At 37.0% G+C, this 12,495-nt stretch overlaps 2 protein-coding genes across 4 annotated transcripts in view; both read left to right on the top strand.

The window, feature by feature from the left end:
* Nucleotides 1-3,834, top strand: part of SRS2 (P-loop containing nucleoside triphosphate hydrolases superfamily protein) — a 45,353-nt gene extending 41,519 nt beyond the window's left edge. For 2 of the 3 annotated variants that reach the window (XM_088895883.1, XM_010247775.3), the window contains exons 28-29: nt 1,463-1,525; nt 3,408-3,834. In XM_088895883.1, the coding sequence (XP_088752009.1) occupies nt 1,463-1,525; nt 3,408-3,497 (153 nt within the window). In that variant the 3' untranslated portion in view covers nt 3,498-3,834. Of the gene's footprint in view, nt 1-1,462; nt 1,526-3,407 lie in introns of those variants that run through there. The other variant, XM_088895884.1, reaches the window with a different exon arrangement.
* Nucleotides 3,835-6,807: 2,973 nt separating this feature from the next.
* LOC104589443 (WAT1-related protein At5g64700-like) lies at nt 6,808-10,869 on the top strand. The gene is made up of 7 exons (XM_010247778.3): nt 6,808-7,176; nt 7,298-7,360; nt 7,498-7,614; nt 8,027-8,258; nt 8,839-8,997; nt 10,178-10,329; nt 10,435-10,869. Exons 1-7 carry the CDS (start codon nt 6,986-6,988, stop codon nt 10,580-10,582), a joined length of 1,062 nt encoding a protein of 353 aa, XP_010246080.1. The 5' UTR covers nt 6,808-6,985; the 3' UTR covers nt 10,583-10,869.
* Nucleotides 10,870-12,495: the final 1,626 nt, after the last annotated feature.

Below are 12,495 nucleotides of genomic sequence, written 5' to 3'. Positions count from 1 at the left end.
TCAAGGGGAGCGGCACAAAGGCGGCTCGTAGAATCAGGATTGTAATATGTTTTATATCTTTGATTTTATTTTTAAATTTTCATTTGAATATGCTTTACATCTTATGTTTATTTATTTTAATTTTAGATAATAGGTTTTTTAAAACATTATCTTAAAATTTAACTTTATATTTTTTAGTAATATTATGTTTAATATATATATTTTTAATTTTTTGGCATTTTTGACATTTTTTTGAATTTTCAGACATTTTTTTTTATTTTTTAGCTTTTTTTTTGTATTTTTGTGCCTTGCTTCAAAAGGCGTGTGCCTCACCTTGCGCCTTGTGCCTCAGGCGCAAATTGACCCCTGCTCATTTTTTGTGCCTTGCGCTTTTAAAACACTGATTCTAAAGCGAAAGTAAGATGGAAAGAGTAGCCTTTTTGCATGAATATAAGTTTCTATTTCTAATTGATCCTGTAGTCATATAAATTACAATAAGAAAGAAAATGTGCGGTGGTTGTTTTGTCAACCATGTGTTCAGACCGAAGGAAGCAAGTTTTCACAGAGATTGATGTTATTATTTATATAGATAAGGATTTCTTTTATTTGCAATGTGTACACAAATGTTTAAACAAATAGGGGCCACTGCTTTGAAAATGGTAAAATCTTGGATACAAGTATGGGAACATAGTATTCAAGGTGCCAAGGTGTCGCCTAGGTGATGTTTTTTTTTAGTAACAATTAATCCTATGGTAATTCCCTAGGTTCAATATCACCACCGACCATTTTTCACAAGTAATTATCTATAATCTTCATAAAAGTGTAAACTTCATCTGAAACATAGTAAATCAACATAGTTAAGTTTTTCCTTATCGGTTTAGTTTTTGAAATCTTTGAGGGTTGAAGACTGCCTACACCAACACTTTTGTTTATTGAACCTTAACAAATAAGAAAATAATAAAAGGAATCTAGTGATAATCCCACAAAATGAATAACTTAGTTTAATAATGCCTATTTTTTATTGTAGCCTCAGAAAAAGAATATAAGAATATTTCATAGCACTGTGCATAAAATAGTTAGGTGCTTAAGTGAAACAACCTTTCATGGATGCCTTGTCATCTAGGCATTTCTTGTCTAAAGGACAGCCACTCTGCAAACGAAGAAGAAAAAGGGAAAAAAATCCAAATTTTAGGTCTATATCCAGTCTATTCCTCCCAGGACCCTGGATAATCAGGACCATCACTGGGTAGTGGTTCTGTAGGCATATATTAAAGAATGGCAAATATATTGGCTTATAAGATGTGGTGGTTTCATTTTGACATGATTCAAATAGGCTTGGATGCTTTACATGGAAATATCAGGGTGCTTCTGGTATAGAATTTGAGATACACGGAGATAAATAAGTAGGTTTATTTCAATTCCTGTCAAATGTATGCATGCTCTTGCACGATCCTTATTCTATGTAGTATTTACTTGCTATTAGGAACATTTCCAGAAACTGAGAATTGAGAATGCAATGGGGTCGTCGGAAGCTACATCTAAACAGGTTAGGGATCTTCAGTTTGTTGGGCATTTAAGTTCAATCTTCTTATTTTTGCATTTCTTCTCTTTACGAATATGAACTGATGACTTTTTTTTTGAAAAGTACAAATTGTATTGTATTAACTGAAGAAGAATCAAGATACACATCAGAGCCTTGGTGTACCAAGCCACTGTACAAAGTTGAATGATAAACAAAAAGTATTACTAACTAAACAAAAAACATCTGTTGGTCGCTCATTTACATCATCCCCAAAAAGAATTCTATTCCACTGATTAGGAAACTGTTACTGCTTCAAGCCCTTGAATTCACTCTTGCCCAATCAAGTAGTTATTTGTCCACCTTTGCAGTCAAACTATCAACCTCTAAACCTGACTGGCAGAATATTCTGTTTTTCCTTTATAACCAGATAACCCAGAATTTGGTGTCAGGAGTCAAGGACCACAACTTGTTTCTTCTACTGCTAAATATCTTAGCCAGGTCAGGTTGCAATAAGGCTTTCCAACTCTCGAGGAAATGCTGTAAACTGCCTGAAGAACTGCAAGAAATGGGACCATATGCAGTAGGCTAAATATCTTACCATCGGACTTTCTCTATGTTAAATGGAATCAAGAATCTGAAGAAGGATTTCACAGTGAATATTCCTCATGTTTCTAACTTTCATCTCATGCTGTCTTGAGTAGATGGATCAATTGGTCCGTTGCAGCACTTCTAGCAGATATATGAGGTTGTTAAGAAGGATGGTTCAAACCGAGCCTGGCCCGTCGGGTTTGTGCATAGTCAGGGTCCTCTCAAACAGCAGTACTTGTAATGTAACTGAAATGTAAGGTTGGGAGTAATGAAATCATAGAGAAGCCCCCCCACCCACCCACCCCCCCCTCTTAATTCTGTTTTCTGGTTCAGGATGCAGTCTCCCTTGAAGAAAACTCCTAATGTGAGCAGGACTCATTGGAGGTCTTGAGCTTTCCTAGTCACTTTAGATTCCTTCACATTAAAACTCCTTCATTCCCCAGCCTTGCATAATACTCGTTCATAGGATCTTCCTTGTTCTGAGCCAGCAAATACAGACTTAGACAATGTTCATTTAGAGGTTGATCTCTAATCCATGGTTCTGTCCAAAAAGCTTTCGTTTAACTTACCCATCAATGCACTGCTTTTATTTGTTTCTCCAACCTTGTACTCCTTTTGTCTACTCATTAAAATACACTGCTTTTGAAAAGCAATCATGAAATGTAAATCGGATCTGGTCCTCACACAGTCCTCGCAGTCCCTTGCAACCGTGCAATGAGAATATCTCCCCATGAAAAAAAAATATATACAAGGAGATGTTTCCAATGCTCGGCTGCAAAGGCTTTGAGGACCAAATACGATTTATAACAAATCCCTTATTTGGTTTATACTTTGTAGACATTATTGCTGATCTGGCATTCAATCTGATCTTTTATCCTGAAGCATTTTTGTGAACGACTATCTCTACATTCTACAATATCGTCATAAATGTATACAGAACTACGGATTATCTTTTCTAGAGGGATATGCTGTATGTTGGAGAAGGAAAAGATTTTTCTTATTTGATGAGTCTTGTGAGTACAAGAAAGTCTTTGGATTTTGCCATGCTTGTTTATAGTAGTTACGGATGAAATAAGATTAATGAAAAAGAGTATTTAAGAAGTTGTTTTTCAAATCGTCCTGACATTAGTTGATATGGCGGATCATAGCATAGTTTGCTAATAGGACTTGATTTTTCTTTCAATTCCCATATCCATTCATTATTTTGACGTGTTCATGTTATCTAAGTCTGCATTTGGTTTCCAACTATTGGTGGTCCTCTCTTTTTCTAGCACCATTTCTAGTCTTGTGTGTTTTCAACTATCATTTTTGATTGCAGATAGCTTATCTTCAGAATTTAGGGTGCACTATAGTCCCTACATCGCGTCTCCATGCCTCCCATTTGATTGAGCAGTACAAGTCCTTGTGAGGGATTGCTTTGCATACTAGGAAATGGTATGGTTGCCCATATTTATTTTATTTTTTTAATATATTGATGGATGATGACCAATGTAAAAATGTATCAACTTCTCTGATCAAAATTACATTCTTACTAGGGGGATGGGGTTCATTGTCATCTTTAGTAAAAGTTCATGTAAATTTTAAATGCATAACGCCACTTCTGTAAAATATATTGAATTAACAATTCATTACTGTAGAGGTGAAGTCCAATAAAAAATTGTTATTGTTATTGGACTAGAACACGAAAATGAAGTAAAATAAATGGAATTAAGTAGCGGTTTAGCTTTAGGCGATGTTATTCAACATGATATCTTTCCGTAAATGTTGTTGTTCTTATTGAGATTCTGGGTACCGTATTTGCGATACTTCCACACTATACAGTATCGTATCGACCTGTATAGGAGCAATAATTGTGTGGATGACCGCAAGCTTACCGGTGAAGCTTGGCTATTTGTAAACAGTACTGCTTTCCCAGGGGTTTTCGTTTTCCTCTATTGCGTGGGGTAATGTTAGTTTTGGTAGTGCGATGACAAAAGTTGGGTACTAGGGTTTCTGGGTTTGCATCTAACCTTTTTAATCCGGTTAAGAGTCTAATTTCACTAAATATAACACAACATACATAAATATGCATACTGAACGAATTTTGAAAGAGAATCGGGTTAAAGTTTTGAATAACCGGATCAGATGCTAGTTTAGCTTTTGGATTTTGATGTTGTTGTTGTTGTGTCAGTGTCAAACCCTATCCCTGTTTCTTGACTGATTGATGTGTTACAATGTTACCAATTTACCATGTCATCAAAGGAGAAACAAAGACTGATGTGCTACCACAGGTTTATTCAATCTCTGGATGGGCTACCAGCAAATATTATTATATTACTACATTGGGCTACTTGACCAGCATCTTGGTTTTTTCTTATTTTGAAATAATTGATTCAAAAATAAAAGAGCACAGCAGGGATAAGAAAGTCGGGATTAACATCCTGGGGAACATCTCATCCTCCTACATGTTATTAATCTCTTTATGCACGGGCGGGGAGATGTTTTGTTGGATTCCAAATAAGAAAAAGCAGCATCCCCACACGAATTCCTGCACTTGGTTTGGTGTATGCTGGGGTGTACTTCCAATCGGATTTTAACACGTCGTCGTGGTTCACATGCACACCCGTCTCACATGTGCCAAAGAGCGGTGGCCAGCTTCACGGATACACCCTTCAATTCTTTTCCATCTCTGGGTAACAGAAGTTGGTACTCAGAAGATCACTTTCTCTTATTTGATCATTCACTATGGCATCAAACAACATTGACAAATACTCTGAAGAAAAAAAGAGCTAGTGCCTAATGGGGAAGTAACCGCTTGGGTAGATTGAATCTTCATTTAAGTTTCAAAATCTTGTATGGTTGTTGACAATTTAAAACAGCCTATTGGCCTAGCTTAACGTTCTTTGTGTTTTTTCTTGCCTTGTGTTATTCTTACTGCGCTTGTTTCAAGTAATGCAGTATAAGAACCTGTGTCAACGACGACTCTGCGCATATTTCATTTCTCGATTTGGATTATATTCTTTGTTTTATTTTGCTTCAGTTTCTACAGGGGTATTATTAAAGACATTATCTATTATCAACAACTGCAACTTCACAGTACAGCCGGAGGTGCAATCCGGCAGCACATCAGAACAACACGCTTCGCTCTCCAAAATGGCAAGTCTACTACCATTACCGTCTTAGCTCCCTAGTCTAAGCCGATTATTAGGGAAATTAGAATATGAAGGGGGATCTGCTGCTCCTCCGGTCACCGTGGCTGAATCCAAATTAAACGGAAACAATAGATAGGAAGAGGGCGAGAGAGGAGAGGAATAGTGGGTGTAAAACCAGCCATCACTCTCCAGTTGTCGAGTTGGGGAAGAAGATGAATTCACATATTTTTTAGTTCTCAAAAATAAAACGCGGCAAATTTTCTATTTAATTTTAGGGGTTTTTTTTAGTTCAGTAGGTGGAGCTAGGATTTTTATGACACATGTGAGCCAGATGTTCATGTGAACCACAGTGCTCCCTGGCATACACGAAACCAAGTGCAGGAAATCCCAACTCACATTACTTGGCTCCTACCCGAAACTTTAAAATTAATATGTATGCATTTGGTTGGAGGGGAGCCATATATATTTATCATGTCGTATGGCCTTTGCTTTGCTTTCTACCAAAAAAACAGACCACATGCTGCATTTAGAGTTGTCTGTACTTACAAACAAACACGAAGGTACTCTCCAATTGAGATCCCAACAATGGATTCCGCTAATGAGTATCCATCAGGTCTGACTTGAAATCTTATTTGGTGGCCCCAAAATAATTATATCTCTTCACTTTTGATTTGAATAGTATACCAATAGAAAGAATGTCAAATATATGCATATCATAATGCATGATGCATGATGCGCCTTTGAAAAGGATGGCAGAAATGTAACTGAGTGAAGTATTAGAATTACCACTCCTGTCTTCACCCATCGATTACTTTGTTGAATTTGGATTGGCTCAATAGGATGTTTGCCCAACCAATAATATGCTCTACACCATCCCATCCATGAACACAAAGTGAGAGATTGAATTTCTTTCTTTTTTTGTTTTTGTGGTATTACATAATTGGGGATTCAGGAGGGGGCAGAGAAGGGTGCACATGAGGTCTATTAGCCCTACCACAATGAGACTGCCATTATACAGGTTAGGTCCCATGCCTCCATTTTGGGAGGGATGTGGAGTGACTATCTCAACTACATGGCCATCGGTCACAGATTGAGTGGGTTGATGGGGGGTGTTTGGCATTGGAGATGCAAGGGGAACACTTGAAATTTGGAAGGAGGGCTTTTGTGAGAGTGTGCCCACCACCACATCAGGTTAAGGAGAAGGGTTTTTATGTTACATTGGATCCCTTTCCACCCAAATCAACTTGAACCCCCTTCCCTAGTGAGTAGTGATGATTATACTGACTTTGTTTAAGTTGGGCAAATCATTAAATGACTGCAATTCTGCCACCAAATTAATAGATAAAAAATAATAGAATTTAGGAGCTGCCATGGATGTCAGTGGAATGATCTTATTAACAAAATGGGGCCACAGTAGTGGCAACAGCAAAAAGTGGAGTAACAGTAGATCCACCCAATTGGGTAAATACCTTTTCTGCTGCAATAACAACCCTTCTTTCAGAATGTTGTATAATATTCCCATTTGTGCATTCCAAATGAAAAAGGAAAAGAATGATATTGAATTCCATAGCTGTCGACATCTATACTAGAAGTTCACGATTCTTTTCTCAATGACCACATTAACTCACCCTCACCTTCTTAACTTCTTTGCTTAAAATTCTGCCATTTTTATGCTTAAAACTTTGCCCATCTCTCTCTCTCTCTCTCTCTCTCATTTCTGCTATTTAAGTCCTTTGGTTTCGGTGGAGAGAGAGGGAGAGAGAAGATGGGTAGTAAGGGTTGGCTTCAGAAATCACAGTGGGCGCTGGGCATGGTGTTTGTAGAGGTGGCGCTGACGGGGCTGCAACTGTTGTCGCGTGTGATACTGAGTCAAGGGTCTTTCGTTTTTGCTGTGATTGCTTACAGGCATTTGGTTGCAGCCATTTTCGTTGCTCCATTTGCCTTCTTCATGGAGAAGTACTCTCGTCCCCTCCCTTATTCTTTGTTTCTTCATTCCTTTCTTTCATATATTCATTTTCTATCTGAGTATGTGATTGTTTCTTCTCTTTTCACTGTTTTAATTTCAAATTCTGAATAGAGGTATGGAAAGAAGGATCAGTTGGGCTGCTTCGTTTTGGATTTTCACCAACGCCTTATGCGGGTAAATGATGAAATGGGTCCGATTTGACGTTTAAGACCCCCTCAAATGGGCCTACTTTGTGCTAACCTATGTCCACAATTCATTCCTTCTTACGTAGTAGGGCCATCTCGATGGGCCCATTTTGTGTTTTTCCATAGGGTGACAATTGGAATGGGGTTGTACTACTATGGGCTGGCAGCTACCTCGGCCACATATAGCGTTAGTTTCCTCAATATGGCTCCTATCGTCACCTTCGCCATGTCTGTGACAGCTGGGTAAGTAAACCGTAACCTCATTCTCAAAACAAGTCAAAAACCACAAGAATTCAGGAACTGGGTCGAGGGTATTTTGGTCAATAAAGGGAAAAATGGAAAGCTCTCAACTGACCAAACCACTCTTCCCATTACATTTGCCATTTTGATTAGCAGTATGCATGTTGTCATTATCTACTGGTAATTTCTTTTGGGGCAAACAAGGATATCCTTTTCACTATTATGTGAAACAAAATTCCTAAAACAAGTCAAAAACCACACCAATTCATGAACTGGGTCAAGGGTATTTTTGGTCAATAAAGAGAAAAATGGAAGGTTCTCAGCTGATCAAACCACTCTTTCATAGTTACGCATGTTGACGAAACTATCTAGCATCTACTGCTAATTTCTTTTATGGCTTGTTTGGTGCAAAAAGGATAGAGAAATTGGGATTGAGAAGCAAAGAAGGGAGGTTGAAGATAGGAGGAGTGATACTTTGTGTTGGTGGAGCATTAGTTTTCAGTCTTTACAAGGGAAAGACATTTCACATTCGCCCATCTCTTTCCCAGAACCACCCCATCATCAAAGCTTACAGCAACAGTTGGGCTCGTGGTTCACTCATGCTCCTTGGCAGTTTGTTGAGCGTCTCTTTTTGGTATGTATTACAGGTATGAGACTACTCTATCATATTGATCTCTTCAGTCTAGTAGAGACTATGGTTCCCAATTGTTCCATTTCATTCTTTTGCAAGAATTCATCTAGTTGAATCCCTTTAGTTTTTATTTTTCTTCTTCACTCCAAGGCTAATTTCTTGATTCTGAACCATGGTTCAAAGTATAAATACATATTGTTTACGGGGTGGGCGATACACGAAATACTGCATATTTGAAAAAAAAAAATAAAATGTAGAAATCAAAAAATCATTCTGAAAGATTTTAGTTTTCATCTCATATAGATGTTTAGAACCGTGTGACATGGAATTTTTTGCATATATCATCTGTATCAATACTTTTGAAACATGAGTTTAGGCTATAAATGTTTCACTAGTAGATGTTATTTAATTAACTTGTAGCATTAGAAACACCATTAATGTAACTAGTCTAAGAGTACGTATTATACATATATACAAGTAAATATTAACGATATATAATATTTAAATTTAATTTTTATGACCTACATCAAATTTTTATAACGATATATCGTATTTAGATTAATATAATTTATGTTTAATTTGTATTTGTTGTACAGGTAAGACTGTTCAAAGTATACCCCTCAAAATATTGGGCAACAACGCTAACTTGCGCTGTAGGGTGCTTGCAATCGACTGTGGTAGGATTGTTGATAAATAGAAGCAAGGCTGCATGGGAGTTAAGATGGAATTTGGAGCTACTTACAATAATTTACTCGGTATATATATGATTCCTTCCTTTGATTTTTTTTTGGTAAAGCCAGATCAAAATCATATAGTCAACTAATGTTGGAGCTTTTGGAAGCCACAGAATCAAATACTTTATTTGGTTCTGATATGATAAAGTAAATGCATGCATCCTCTTAATCTCCATTTATTCTCTTCAGAATTAACAGATTTACTTTGCTTTTTGGATTTTATTATGCAATTATGCTTCCAAGTATCAATACATATCGGTTTTCAGGGTCATTGAGACACTAAGTTAGGGCCTTTAAATAGGTTTAAATATTGTTAATATCTATCTTAATATATTTGTGAATTTATCAAACTGAAAAAAGAAAAGAGTATTGTATGTTAAAAACTCTGGATACAGGATTTTTGCGAGTTCCAGAGAATTGATACTTTGAAACAAACATGCAATGAAATGACCTATTTTCATATGACAAGTGTGTATAAATGATTTGTGGCCGCGTTTTAAAATTGGAATAAATCCTGTTTCATCATTCCATTCTGTTCACTGTTTTTCCATTATCAAATTATTAGAGTTTAAGGGGGTGTTTGATTTATGCGACCATTAGGGGTGGCCATGAGTCGAGCTTTTCACGAGTTATTCAATTTCGTCTTGTAAAAAGCTTGGCTTGGTTTAAACCGAGTTCGAGCCTAGTGAAGCTCGGTTCGTAAGGCTCACGAGCCTAGTATAATATATATATATATATATATATATATATATAATTTTTATTTTATATAATAACATTTTATATATAATATTTTTATTTTTTATGTGTAATAGTAAATAATTTTTATAATTCTTATTTTTTGTATGTAAAATAAAAACAATTTTTATATGTATGTTTTTTTTATTTAACACAGTTTCAGCAAGCCAAGCTCGAATAGCCAAGTATTCGGCTCGGCTTGGCTCAAATCCACACCTAGCGACCACGTTGTCAAACACCCTCTAAATCATTTCTTACTACTTCAATCCATGTCCATTTTATCTACCCTTTCAAGTTGCAACAAATCTCTTTTTCTTAAGACTCAGTTTGGAAGGAGTGCAAATACAAATATGTGAAGCGCAAAACTTTGTATTCTATATTATTTTGTATGTATTTGTAGTCTTCCCAAACTAAACCTAAAAGATGCTTAATGCAATTCTCACTCTAATGTTGATTAATGCCACAGGGAGCACTGGGCACAGGTGCCAAGTTCTGCATTGTCTCCTGGGTAATTACCAATCAGGGACCAACTTATCCCCCCATGTTCGGTCCGTTATGCCTCATCTTTGTGGCTTTCTCTGAGTTCCTTTTCTTCGGCCAGGCTATTAGTATTGGGACGTCAGTATCTCTCCCTCCTGCAATTTGATACAACCCTAATCCATCTATAGTTTCTTTTCTCTAACACTTGAAGTCTCTGACCACAGGATTTGATGTAATTTGCAGGTTAATTGGCATGTTTATGATTATAGTTGGGCTCTATGCTTTTCTATGGGGAAGGATAAAGGAGGCCAAAAAGCTCATACCAAAAACAACAAATGGAGGAGACATGGAGACGGGCTCTGAATCAACAAATGGAGGAGACATCTTCTGAAATTGAGGGAAAGTGATTTATCATAGCTAGTACACATGAGAAGGCCTGATTGAGCTTTATATATGTGCTCTAGATGCTAAGGTTTGAGAACTAGTTCTGGGTCGTCAGAAAATACTTCACTTCAAATTTTGATGTTTCTGATTCTGTTAATTAGTTGACACGTAGGAAAGCCTGCTTTACTCACAATCAAGCATTAATTATGTAGTTTTGCTAAACAAAAACATTAGTTGTGTTATGTAGCATTGAACCCATTAAACCCATATAACCAAAGAGTTCATATCTAGCAATCTTGCTTGGACCGTAGCTTGTATATATTGGGCCAGAATTTCCCTGTCCAGACCTCTAAGGTTGGGCTGGTCTCTATTTTGGAGTTTGATCGAGTTTGGATTTGGTTCAGGCAGACCTGTGTTCATCCTAACCTTGGTGCAGGCGGGATTTGATCCTAAGTCTTGGTTACTATCAGTAGGATACCTTACCAATTAGGTAAGACTATGCAGCGCCAATCCAGCCAGACCAAGCATATGTTTGATTCTGTGGGCATTTATTAAATAAACATTTGTACTTGATTTGTTTTCAAAATTAAGAAAAAATGATTGATAAACATTTTTCTGGTATTTGTTGATAGCTAGACGCCATATAAGTGGAGCAATAAATAAACACCAATCAACCGTTGGGGGAAGCTTCATTTTAATGATTACCCTAACACAAAAGTGTTTATTTACTGGTCCACTTATGTGGTGCCTAGTAGTGCCTAACTGCCAACAAATATGTACTAGACCAGACCTGGCTGCCAGACTCTACTTACCACTCACTCTTCCCATGTTATTTAGGCTTTGAGGGCTTAAACTAAACATGGTTGATTAAGGTTGTCTCTTTTAGCTCTCCATCTGTTGACATTTTGGGTCTCACTGCACCAATGGACGAGGATCATCTACTACAAAAACCAAGCATGATTTAACCATGTCAACCAATTTAATTCAACATTTTTCCAACCTTAAAAAAATTATTTTAAAAACACTACAAGGCAAATTCCATTCACCATCAAACTCAGTTACAAATTCCTAGATAGAAAACTGGGGATATTATATACAAGGCCAGACGGAACGGAAGTCCTAGAACGAAGCCCTTCGACAAAGATCTGAGCTGGGAGTGAGTAGTTAGCTCTTCTCACATAAACAAAGCATCCATGGTGATCTCTAATTGGACCTGGGCTGGGTCGAGTTTTAGGCCTTTCATCCTATGCCATTGAATACATTATATTTAGTACTAGTGGGGACCCATGTGATGTATGGGCTTTGTTAAAAGAACTTGAGGGAAAAGAAATTAGGGGTGCAGCTTGAGTAGTCTTAACCCGATCCAACTCTATTAAAGATTTTGTATAGGTTGGGTTTGAGTTTTCAACTTCAAGTTGGGCTTAACTCAAGCCTAACCTAAATTTAGGTTGGGTTTGAATAGCCCAAGCCTAATTCGACCAATTTGAACCTGCCCAACATTTTGTAATATACATATCTACATATTATAAATATATTCTGCCTATAAATTTGGCTACAAAGCTCAACAGGTCCAATCCCAAGGCTAGCTCAAGATGTTGGGTTAAAGGTCGGGTTAGGCCTAAATTGGTAAGAGAAAAATTAGTGATAATTTTCAATAATAACTGATAATTTACTAACCCAGGCCCGAGTTTACCAACTTAGGCCCAACCCAAACTTAACCTAACATCTTGGGCTAGACTTGGGCTTGGGTGTATTGAGCTTTATAACCCAATTTACAAGTAGAATATATTGATAATATACAGATATGTATATCTTAAAATGTTGGCATAGGCTCAAATTGAACTGGGTCACACTTAAATTACTCGAGGGCTCAACCCAAAGCCAACCTGAGTTTAGGTGAGCCTTAATTTTCTTGGCCTA

This window comes from Nelumbo nucifera, chromosome 1, assembly GCF_055504915.1.
Source record: "Nelumbo nucifera cultivar China Antique chromosome 1, China Antique-T2T, whole genome shotgun sequence".
NCBI classification, from domain to species: domain Eukaryota; kingdom Viridiplantae; phylum Streptophyta; class Magnoliopsida; order Proteales; family Nelumbonaceae; genus Nelumbo; species Nelumbo nucifera.
The sequence above is the reverse complement of the archived record's forward strand: the minus strand, read 5'-3'. Positions and strand labels throughout refer to the sequence as shown.